At 50.7% G+C, this 12,399-nt stretch overlaps 1 protein-coding gene across 2 annotated transcripts in view; it reads right to left on the bottom strand.

Moving 5' to 3' along the window:
* Positions 1–10,762: 10,762 nt before the first annotated feature.
* The window catches only part of IGDCC4 (immunoglobulin superfamily DCC subclass member 4), a 72,895-nt gene continuing 71,258 nt past the window's right edge, over positions 10,763–12,399 (bottom strand). For both annotated transcript variants that reach the window (XM_080982096.1, XM_080982095.1), the window contains exon 20: positions 10,763–11,378. In XM_080982096.1, the coding sequence (XP_080838222.1) occupies positions 10,854–11,378 (525 nt within the window). In that variant the 3' untranslated portion in view covers positions 10,763–10,853. The remainder of the gene's footprint in view (positions 11,379–12,399) is intronic.

Raw genomic sequence — 12,399 nt, 5'->3', positions numbered from 1 at the left:
TGAGTAGCAGAGTATCTCCTTCAGAAAAGGCCCCAAGGTTCAATCTTCACGTAAGGCTGGGAAAAAGCTCTAGGCTGAACCTCTGGAGAGCTGCTGCCAGTCAGTGCAGGCAATGCTAAGCCAGATGGACCGAAGTCCCGCCTTTGCCGAAGACTCTGTTTGGAGCGAGGGCAAACTGTGGTTCACTGGCAGAGCACATGTTTGGCATGCAGAAGGTCCCAGGTTCCGTCCTAGAGAACTGCTGTACTCCTGTCCTGTTTATGGTCTCCCTCACCCCCCGTTCGGAAACCTGAAGAGTCACTTCAGGTCAGCGCAGAAGGACCAATGGTCTGACAGTGTAAAGGCAACAGAGCCGTTACTTGGAGCCTAAAAAATCAGGTTCTGTAGCAGCCTACAAGGGGCACTCTCGGGGGCTAAAATGTCCCAGTACCAGGAGTATTGTGTCCAGTTCTGGGCAGCATAATTTAAGAAGGATATTGACAAGGTGGAACATGTGCGGAGGAGGGTGACCAAGATGATCAAGGCTCTGGAAACCAAGCCTTTTGAAGAACAGTTGAGGGAGTTGGGTATGCTTAGCCTGGAACAGAGGAGACTGTGAGGAGATCTGATAGCCTTCTTCAAATATTTCAAGGGCTGTCACATGGAAGAGGGAGCAAGCTTTTTCTCTCCTGCTCCGGAAGGCAGGACCCAGAACCAATGGATTCTAATGACAATAAAGGATATTCCAACTAAGCATCTGGAAGAATTTTCTGACAGTAAGAGCTGCTCGACGGTTTAACAGACTGCTTTGGAAGGTTGAGGATTCTCTTCCACTGAAGGTTTTTGAGCAGAGGTTGGATGGCCACCTGTCATGGATGCTTTAGTTGAGATTCCTGCATTGCAGGGGGTTGGACTAGATGACCCTTGGGGTCCCATCCAACTCTACAATGCTATGATTCTGTGAGGACTCGGGTGACAGTTACCGGGTCAGGGCTAGGAGTCATGTCAGCTACAAAAATGTTGCATGTGCTCATGTGCCAATATTGTATGTCGCTTTCAAAGGGAAAGCTGTCGAAGCAAAGTCAACAAATATATAAACTAAGTTTTTAAGCGGGGTGGGGAGAGAGATGCAGGAGTTCCTGTGCAAAAGACCTGGGAATGCTTGTAGCGCCCGCTAACAACATCCCTGCAGGGCAGGCCGCTCCCCTTATTCCTAATGAAGTCTGGGATCATCTGCCACTTAAATCTGCTGATCCCGATCCCTTGCCTGATGAGAGAGGCAGGCATGTTTCTTTCATGTTTGTTGTCGTTTAGTCATGTCCGACTCTTCGTGACCCCATGGACCAGAGCACGCCAGGCTCTCATGTCTTCCACTGCCTCCCGCAGCTTGGTCAAACTCATGCTGGTAGCTTTGAGAACACTGTCCAACCATCTTGTCCTCTGTCATCCCCTTCTCCTTGTGCCCTCCATCTTTCCCAACTTCAGGGTCTTTTCCAGGGAGTCTTCTCTTCTCATGAGGTAGCCAAAGTATTGGAGCCTCAGCTTCAGGATCTGTCCTTCCAGTGAGCACTCAGGGCTGATTTCCTTAAGAATGGAGAGGTTTGATCTTCTTGCAGTCCATGGGACTCTCAAGAGTCTCCTCCAGCACCATAATTCAAAAGCATCAATTCTTTGCCGATCAGCCTTCTTTATGGTCCAGCTCTCACTTCCATACATCACTACTGGGGAAACCATAGCTTTAACTATACGAACTTTTGTTGGCAAGGTGATGTCTCTGCTTTTTAAGATGCTGTCTAGGTTTGTCATTGCTTTATGCTTCTTTCTAGCCACCCCTAAGTTTCAGAAACCTCCAGCGTTATTTTCATAGGAGTGTATTGCTGTTAGGAACCCCAAGGGTTATCTAGTCCAACCCCCTGTGATATGTGGTATCCCATCCAATTTGAAACCATACCGGACCCTGCTTAGCTTCGCAAGCGTGTAAGCAGTTTTATTGCTGCGCTGTAAGAAAGATCTCCTTTCTCATCCGGAGCCAGAAGCGCCCGAGCTGCGGAGCCTGGGGAACGTTCCCAAGCTGGGCTCCGGCTCCATATATGCCACCCTGTCCCATCCCGCCCCGCCCCCTCTCTCCCGTTCCTCTGAATCACTTCTAGCCGGACTAGATTGTATTACCAAACAGTGAGCGGGAGCCCCTTGCGAGGGAAGAGCAGACCAGGCCGGCTCTCACTTCGCCGGAGCAGCTACTGAATTCCACAGCCGTCGCGAGCAGATTAGACCGGCGCTTGCAAAAACAATCCCAGCTGCATCGGGAGCAATCGCACTTTCGTGGATAATTAGGAGGAGGAAAGAGGGAGGGAGACGCGGGCGGAACGAGGCTTTCGCTGTTCTGGGGGAAAGACCAGTGTTTGGGGGGGTCTGCGTTTTTGGCAAGGCCAAACTTGCATCGCGCAGACATATTGCAAAACTTTTGCTGCTGTTGTTCAATGCGAGGGCCACTTTCCTTGGTGGGGAACTTTCGGGGGGGGGGCAGCACATGCCGACGGCCGGTGGGGGCCATCCTATCCCATCAAATCATCCCCACTGATCCCCAGCGTAGTTGCAAATTCAGAGGTGCAGGTTGCTCCATGACAGTCACCGCCACTTCCCCTCTAAAAATATGCAGCCATCCACGATTATACAATGATCTTATAATTATACAATAATAATAACTAGGGATGCATTGCAAGGATCAGTGCAGATCTCCATGTGTTGCCTTTCAGCTAGCTCTGCTCTGTTCTGTGCGCATACGTGGGCAAATATTTGGAGTGCTCCCATTTTGGGGGGGGGGGTGACTTAAGTTGTGTTTTCCATCAAGTTCCATTGCATGTAGCAGAAGTTGCACATCATTCTCTTGAAGAGGAAGCAACGTTGTGTTTTCAGTGTTCCTTCACTTTGGAACATCTGGACGCAATTCAAAGTGCTGGTTTTGACTGATAAAGCCTCTTGCAGCTCAGTTCCCCAATGCCTCAAGGGCCGCTTCTCCCCATACGAACCAACCTGGACCCTTTAATTGTCATCTGTACCCTCTTCATGGAGGACTGGAGGGTCGCAACACAAGAACACACCTTTTCAGTGATGGCCCCCCATTTGTGGAATGCTCTCCCCAAAGAGGCTCACCTGGCGCCATCATTATACATCTTTAGGTGCCAGGCAAAAACTTCTTTTTCATCGGTTCTTTGGTCTTTTTGTGTGGGTGGAATGTTTTCATCTAGCTTTTTAAAAATAGGATTGTCTTTTAGATATAGATTTTTTTAATGCCATTTTTAATGCATGTATGTTTTCGTTTGCTTAAAATATTGAAAGTTCCTTTGAGTTGCCGCAGCAAATAAAAAAAAAAAAAAGGGCGACCAATAAATTTAATAAATAAAACAAACCAATAATGTATTTATGCAGGAATTAAAGAACCTTTTAATGAGGGTGAAAGAGGAGAACACAAAATATGGTCTGAAGCTCAACATCAAAAAACCGAAGATCATGGCCACTGGGCCCATCACCTCCTGGCAAATAGAAGGAGAAGAAACGGAGGCAGTGAGAGATTGTACTTTCTTGGGCTCCATGATCACTGCAGATGGTGACAGCAGTCATGAAATTAAAAGACGCCTGATTCTTGGGAGAAAAGCAATGACAAACCTAGACAGTATCTTAAAAAGCAGAGACATCACCTTGCCAACAAAGGTCTGTATAGTTAAAGCTATGGTTTTCCCAGTAGTGATGTATGGAAGTGAGAGCTGGACCATAAAGAAGGCTGATCGGCAAAGAATTCATGCTTTTGAATTATGGTGCTGGAGGAGACTCTTGAGAGTCCCATGGACTGCAAGAAGATCAAACCTACCCATTCTTAAGGAAATCAGCCCTGAGTGCTCACTGGAAGGACAGATCCTGAAGCTGAGGCTCCAATACTTTGGCCACCTCATGAGAAGAGAAGACTCCCTGGAAAAGATCCTGAAGTTGGGAAAGATGGAGGGCACAAGGAGAAGGGGACGACAGAGGACGAGATGGTTGGATAGTGTTCTCAAAGCTACGAACATGAGTTTGACCGAGCTGCGGGAGGCAGTGGAAGATAGGAGAGCCTGGCGTGCTCTGGTCCATGGGGTCACAAAGAGTCGGACACGACTAAACGACTAAACAACTAAACAACACAACAACAAATATCCCCTTTCAGGCCGGCTAGGACACTGAAGACGGGGACTCTGCAAAGAACCTTGCTGCAGAAATGGCAACATCAGCCTCTCTCCGCCACCCGCTGTCACCCCAGAACATTGCATCACTGCCACTGATGCTTCTCCCAAGACTTCCAGTTTGGGAGCCCATCTGGGAAAGAAGAAATATTAAAAATAGATTGAGATGTGAGATTTCCGGGGGGGGGGGTCAGGAGAAGGATGTAGCACCCCACCCCCCTGCTGTCTCCCCCCCCCCCCCGGAATTTATGTCTGACCATGTCCAACGCTGGCAGGAAATCGGACCTGGCCATTTCGAAGAGGAGTACATCCTGTGAACACCCCCTCACCACCCCAGTAACTCTCAGTAGAATGCCCCCCCCCCTTTCTCACTCTGCTTTTTGTAATTAAGTCCAACATCTGGTTTACTTTCTTCCCTAACTGTTGCTGCACACAGAGCAGATGTTTTCATCCTGATGGCCACACCAGCATGTAAATCTATTTCCTGAGTGGTTCCAGTTCATTTAAAACCTATCAACATGTATGTAAATAACCAATGGGCATGATGGAGTTCATTAATCTGTGATTGGCAGGTCCGGCGACAGGGTGGAGGGGCGGCTTCTAAAGCCAGGCCTGATTTAATATCCCCAGATATAATGAAAGCCTCAAAATCTCTGCTTTTGCTTATTTCCCCTTCAAGCAAGTGACAGGGGAAAGCAAAGAAGAAGGCAAAGAAAGTGATACCAGGTTGAGTCTCCTCCTTGCCATGTTCTTTCTGAGAGCCAGAGGGTGGAACCCCCCAGGAGCCATGGTCCCTTGGTCAATGGCAGGGACCTGAGGGCACTGTGGGTAGCTGCTGGCACACTTTGTAAAAGTGAATTGGATGATGATGATGATGATGATGATTTATACCCCACCTATCTGGCTGGGTTTCCCCAGCCACACTGGGTGGCTCCCAGAATAATTATAATAATAATAATAATAATAATAATAATAATAATAATAATAATAATAATGTGATAAAACATCAAACATTAAAAACTTCCCTAAACAGGGCTGCATTCAGATGTCTTCTAAAAGTCATAGTTGTTTATTTCCTTGACATCTGATGGGAGGGTGTTCCACAGGGAGGGCGCCACCACCGAGAAGGCCCTCTGCCTGGTTCCCTGTAGCTTCACTTCTCGCAGGGAGGGAACCGCCAGAAGGCCCTCAGAGCTGGACCTCAGTGTCCAGTGCTAATCCTACCCACCCATTGAAATGAAAAATAGCCATGTTCAATGCACCTGTTCTGAGTGGGTTAAGCCTTGGCTATGACTCATAGATACTTAGTTAACTTATATTTTTTTTCAAAAGAATAAGAACAAACACCGCAAAGGAGCAAAAATCTACTGCTTTTATTCTTCCTTTTCTTTTTAATAAAAAAAAACAAGCATGAGGTAGTTGTTGTGTTAAGGAGGGGGGAAACACCATAGAGAAATAGCAGTACAAATGCTACACTAGAGACACACACTACTAGATTTTTTTTCCTTTTTCATATAAAAATTAAATAATATAAAGATGCTCTGAGGAAATAAAAAATACATTGTCATACATTAAAAAGGAGAAAAAAGAGAGAGGCCAATACCTAAAATATTAGGTACAAGAACCTAGAGGGCCCCATCACAGCAGGAATCCCTCACCTAGCCCACAGTGAAATTAACAAGAGTCCTAAATGGACCCCCAATGCTTTCAGTGGGGCTGAGGCAGGAGGGCTTCCTGCCTGGAAAGTGGCCTGTGTTAACACAAACATCCAGGCTAGTGAGGTGACCCAGTTGCTGGAGATGGTTCTCTATTTTCGGAGCAAGTTGTTAGAAGCACTCGCAGAGTGTGTAATAAGTGGCGGCAACACCTGCCTGCAAGGAAAGGGCCAGCATCCACCAGAAACATGGGGGCAGGGGGAAGGCTGCTTTCCTGCTGATGATGAACACAGAAAACATAGGGAAAGGACGGGGGGGGGAGCTTTCTCAGCTCCAGGGCCACAAATTCCCCTGTGGGTAACCTCCTGGGGGCCGCATGCCAGTGCTGCATGGGGGCCAGAGGCAGAAGCAATGGAGGTACAGTAGGACAGATTTAGAGGTGTGCCAACTTAAGAGGTTCCTACAGCCCCACCTGCCCCTCCGCATTCTCCATGAGACAAACAGGAGGCAGTATTGCAGGTCAGGGACACAGCCCAGCACCTAGGAGGGCTGCATTGCCAGATCAAGAGGCCCATGGAGGTGTGTGCATCTTTGACCCCCCAGGACTGAGGCTCTCCAGCCCTGTGGAAAGGCTTTCATTGCAGGTGAAGAAAACCTGACCTGTGGTTGTGAGCATGTCAGGGTGAAGGCTAAAGTGAAACTGTTGTCCGGGCCAATAAAACCTTCATACCGCTTGATTCGGCTGAACGTATAAACTGGCCCTAAATACTGCAACTCTCACATAAAGTGAGGGAGCAGGGATGTCACAGCAGCATTGCAAGGGGGGCAGGGGTGACCCTCTACTCAATCAGAAAAGTCAGCATCGGAAGAGGACGCAACCCAATAGGATGCCTGCCTGGGAGGTGGGGGGAAATTTCAAGGAATACCGTATTTTTTGGACTATAGGACGCACCGGCCCATAGGACGCACCTAGTTTTCAGGGGGGGAAATCAAGGAAAAAAATATGATTTCCCCCCCGCAGCTTTGGGAGCAGCGGACAGGCTGCACGCAGCCTGTCCGCTACTCCAAGACCTTCTCCCTGCTTTTGCGGGAGGTGGCGGAATTCCCCAACCTCCCGCAAAAGCCCACAGGAGCCCCGCGCGACTCCTGTGGCCTTTTCGACCAGGAGGGAGAAGGGACTGAAACGGCCAGTCAGTCCCTTCTCCCTCCTCGGGGAAAAGCCCCCAAGAGCGGATGCGCTCTTTAAAGGGTGTGCGGCTCCTGCAGGCTTTTCTAGGAGGTGGGGGAATTCCCCCACCTCCTAGAAAAGCCAGCAGAAGCCGCGGAGCCCCTTTAAAGAGCACGAGGCTTTTGCGGGCTTTTGCGGGAGGTGGGGGAATTCCCCCATCTCCCCCAAAAGCCCGCAGGAGGGAGAAGGGACTGACTCGGCCAGTCAGTCCCTTCTCCCTCCTTGGGGAAAAGCCCCCAAGAGCCGCTCGCTCTTTAAAGGGTGCGTGGCTCCTGCGGGCTTTTCTAGGAGGTGGGGGAATTCCCCCACCTCCTAGAAAAGCCGCGGAGCCCCTTTAAAGAGCGCGCGGCTTTTGCCTGCTTTTGCGGGAGGTGGGGGAATTCCCCCATCTCCCGCAAAAGCCCGCAGGAGGGTTGGAAAGTAGCGGGAGGGCGTCGCGCGCCTTCCCACTGCCCCCCATCCTCTGGGGCTGGCGATGGGGGAAGCGCTGCTTTCCCCACCGCCAGCCTCGAAGCCGGGTTGGAGGGTAGCGGCAAGGCGTCGCGCGCCTTCCCGCTGCCCCCCATCCTCTGGGGCTGGCGATGGGGGAAGCGCTGCTTTCCCCACCGCCAGCCTCGAAGCCGGGTTGGAGAGTAGCGGGAGGGCGTCGCGCGCCTTCCCGCTGCCCCCCATCCTCTGGGGCTGGCGATGGGGGAAGCGCTGCTTTCCCCACCGCCAGCCTCGAAGCCGGGTTGGAGGGTAGCGGCAAGGCGTCGCGCGCCTTCCCGCTGCCCCCCATCCTCTGGGGCTGGCGATGGGGGAAGCGCTGCTTTCCCCACCGCCAGCCTCGAAGCCGGGTTGGAGGGTAGCGGCAAGGCGTCGCGCGCCTTCCCGCTGCCCCCCATCCTCTGGGGCTGGCGATGGGGGAAGCGCTGCTTTCCCCACCGCCAGCCTCGAAGCCGGGTTGGAGGGTAGCGGCAAGGCGTCGCGCGCCTTCCCGCTGCCCCCCATCCTCTGGGGCTGGCGATGGGGGAAGCGCTGCTTTCCCCACCGCCAGCCTCGAAGCCGGGTTGGAGGGTAGCGGCAAGGCGTCGCGCGCCTTCCCGCTGCCCCCCATCCTCTGGGGCTGGCGATGGGGGAAGCGCTGCTTTCCCCACCGCCAGCCTCGAAGCCGGGTTGGAGGGTAGCGGCAAGGCGTCGCGCGCCTTCCCGCTGCCCCCCATCCTCTGGGGCTGGCGATGGGGGAAGCGCTGCTTTCCCCACCGCCAGCCTCGAAGCCGGGTTGGAGGGTAGCGGCAAGGCGTCGCGCGCCTTCTCGCTGCCCCCCATCCTCTGGGGCTGGCGATGGGGGAAGCGCTGCTTTCCCCCACCGCCAGCCTCAAAGAGCAGACTCTCCTGGCTTCAGCGGAAGCAACGCGAAGCCTCCGGAGCGCAGGCTTCGGAGGCTTCGCATTGCTATCGCTGAAGCCGAGGAGTCTGCATTCGCTCCATAGGACGCACACACATTTCCCCTTCATTTTTGGAGGGGAAAAAGTGCGTCCTATGGTCCGAAAAATACGGTAGGTTGAGCATTTCGGAACAGTTCCACAGCCCCACTGTGCCCCCACCCCAACGCTTTCCTGCTGCTGGATGCTGAGGGCCAGCTTGGTTGGGGCTCCTTTTAAGCACCAGAAGAACACCAGATGGGCTGCAGTGCACTCGGAATACCTGCAGACTGAATTCTATGTGCTGGTAGTAGAAATATGCTACTGGAGTCCTTGGACCAAAAGCAAGAGGGCTCTTTTACTGGCACTTTTTACAAAGGTGGTTAACTTTTATTCTACTTTTGGGGCAAGGGGTTGATAAAGGAATATATATATATTGTGCCCAGCTGCAGTGCAGAGCATCTAATGCATACTTGATGCACAACAGTTTCCTCTCCTACTTCAGAGAGGGAGATCCAACAGCCTCCCAGAAGCTGCAGGACTGCAGCTTTAACCATCCTGATTGCTGTGTATCACACACTTGGAAAATGTCACCTGGTTCGGTGTTAGACTGGAGACAGACAAAAGTTTTAAGCTGAAAGCGGGTTGAGAGGGGCGACCATTCGAATGGCCTTCCATCCTGAATCAGCTCTCATCCCTCTGTCTGCAGCGGTGACTTCTCTCTACCTGTGTTTTTAAGTAGAGTTCAAAACAAGACATGCACATGGAGGGAGGCGGTCGGATTTCTCTTAACTGTTATTTCAACTGAGATCTGTTTGAACAAAATGTGCATTTATGTTATGCTAATGCAAATTCATTTTTGGCATTTCCAGTTACGGATGCCATTAGGCATGGGGGTTCTCTTTCCTGTTTTTAAAAATAGGGTTAAAAGCATTAATTCTGGATAGTTGATATTTAATATAATTAAAATATTTCTAAGGGGTAAAAAAACAACCCTCATCACATAGTCTTTAAGACTTGTAAAAAGCATCCCCCTCAAGGCTGAATTTGGAAAGTGCCCCGTTCCTCCTAATCTTGCATATGAAATAAGCTGAATTGGTGCCAGGGGTTGGCAAAGGTATCCCTGCCCCCCAGTTAAAGGGCTCAGCAGCTACAAACCAATACAACCATCCTTGCACGGGGTGGGGAGTTGAGGGAACGGCTCAGCCAGATGAGAGGCAGTGCACCCCACCTGTTTAGGCCCTACATCAGCAAAGGGAGACCCTTCCATAGGGCCCTGTATTGACACAAGAGATTCTGGGTCGGTTTCACAAGTCACACAACCTACTGTTCCTCTGCAAGGCCAGATGGCCAAAAGGCCTCATAAAAGCTGGACCCAAAGACCTGCTTACTCTGCGCCATACAGAGGTGGAAACCTGACACAGGTGCCAACGTCAGAAGGGAACAGCGCTCATTCCATTGCGCCAAGGCTTCTCCTGGCTGCATGGCAACCACCAAAAGGTGGCACTACGGGGTTGTGTGGGCTGGAGGGGGGAAATCCTGGTGGGATGAAAACACCCTGAGGGCCTTGTGTGGCCCACACTGGCCCTTTGTGACCCCAGAATACTAGTCCATGGCACCTTCTTAACCCTCAGCAGCCACATAAAGGTAAAGGGACCCCTGGCCATTAGGTCCAGTCGTGGCTGACTCTGGGGTTGCGGCGCTCATCTCACTTTATTGGTCGAGGGAGCCGGCGTACAGCTTCCGGGTCATGTGGCCAGCATGACTAAGCCGCTTCTGGCAAACCAGAGCAGCGCACAGAAACACCGTTTACCTTCCCGCCAGAGTGGTACCTATTTATCTACTTGTACTTTGACGTGCTTTTGAACTGCTAGGTTGGCAGGAGCAGGGACCGAACAACAGGCACTCACCTGGTCGCGGGGATTCGAACCGCCAACCTTCTGATCAGCAAGTCCTAGGCTCTGTGATTTAACCCACAGCGCCACCCGCATCCCCAGCAGCTACATAAACGTTTCCAAAGTGGGTGCTGCAGGAGAACTGCTCACAAAATAAGACAGGCAGCAGCTTCTTGGGTCCTAATGCAAAGGCAAAATACTTGTGGGGTTGGGAGGAGGTCTCCACAGTAAAAACGTTTGGGAGGCACCGCTGTACCTTCTTACAGGAACACAGTAAGCTGCCTGATACGAGTCCATCTAGCTTGGTATTGTCTACTCTGTCTGGCAGCAGTGGCTCTCTGGGGTTTCCAGGCCCTCCTCCTCCTCCAAACCAGGAGCTGTGAGGCTATTTAGTACAATCAAGGGCTAAGCCTTATTTAATAGGTATTACGTTACTTCTAAGCTGTGCTCTGGTCAAAGGTTTATAGTCAACGCCCTCTTCAAAGATGGTGGACGCAGGCAACACTCTCAAACACTGAGGGTGAATTGATTATACTAGAGAGACTGCTACACAAGAGGGCCTGCGACTGGCCTGTGGGGAAAGCCTTGCGCAGGTTGGCTTGCGCATCTTCTCCCCCTTCTGGAAGGGAATCAGAGTCCCCGCTCTCGGCCGAGTCCAGGCTTTGGCCAGGCCTGGGGAAGCCAGTGTCTGTCTCAAGAAATTCAGCGGCCATCTTGTGGGCCTGCCCATCTATCCTGAGCAACACACTGTGGGCCTCAGGGTCACTCTCGTTTTCTTGGTCCCGGGACACTTTGGTGAGGCTCAGGCTGGGGGACGCCTGCCGTGACGAGTTCTCCGCATGGAGGTGTTCCCGTTCGCAGTCCTCAGAGAGAACAGGTTCCCCGTCCAGCACACAAAGCTGGGAGTCAAAATCTCGGTCAGAGGCTGAGAAGTCGGAGTGGACAATGACCTCTGCTTCCATCTGGTTGAGGCAGCTGGGGGTGTGTTCCTTGTTCGCGTCGTTCTGTATTATGAAAGAGACAAGCGAAGAGTAGGAACAGCAGTGAAATACTGCAAGGTGTGATTATCGAAAAGCAGGAGGTGCGTCTTGAACAAACGTAGGATGAGGAACACCTGGCTTGACAGCAGAACATATGAAAAGGATCTGCAGGTCTTAGTGAACACATGCTTAACATGAGTCAACAGTGTGATGCAAGAACAAAAAAGGCGAATGCTAGTCTATGCTGCATCAACTGAAGTATAATGTCTCTGGGCCTTAAATTGAAGCTCATACAACAAAAAATAATATTTAGAATATACTGGACCCCATTACGTCTGTTTAAAAAAGCGCTATCTAAGGTATCTAACTGCTGGAGATGCAACAGGGATAATGCTTCTCTAAAATATGTGTTTTTTCATTGTCCTATATTGAAAGATTTTTGGCAGAAGATAACTGAAACTATCAACAGAACTGCATGGAACAACCTTGCATTTACAGAGCAAAATATCCTCTTGAATTATATTCGCAGCACATGGAACCTTGCAAAAGGACAATGGGGGTGGACTCTCTGTGCCCTTACCACAGCAAGAAGACTGATACTGATGAATTGGAAAAATAAAAATGTGGCTCCCCTCTACGATTAGACTGAAAACTTATACAAACATATGAACAACTTGCATATAAACACAGAGTGGCAATGGGCAAATTCAATGATATCTGGAAGCCAGTCTTACAAATACTGTAATAGGTTAAGATCTGGTGATGTCCACACACACAAAAAAGTATAATGTCCAGATCAAGGGAAGTCACTAGAGTCTGAGTAGCTATCCAGCCAAATTATGCTGACCCCTGGCACCAACCTGGGGAAATTCCTATAGGTGCTCTGTTGACAGAATGCACTTTATCCTGGTAAACTAGTCAACCAGGCATTCTGAGGAGAAGCCAGGAATTTAAATGTAACTTCGCAGTCCCCAGTGTTATGTGAGCCCTGCAAACAAATCTTTTCCTTCTTGTTCTAAACAGCAAGAATCCCCCTGCTGGGAAT

This window comes from Podarcis pityusensis, assembly GCF_964106645.2.
Source record: "Podarcis pityusensis genome assembly, chromosome: 14".
Classification (NCBI taxonomy): Eukaryota; Metazoa; Chordata; class Lepidosauria; order Squamata; family Lacertidae; genus Podarcis; species Podarcis pityusensis.
Note: the sequence above shows the minus strand (reverse complement) of the source record. Positions and strands in the feature narration are given on the sequence as shown.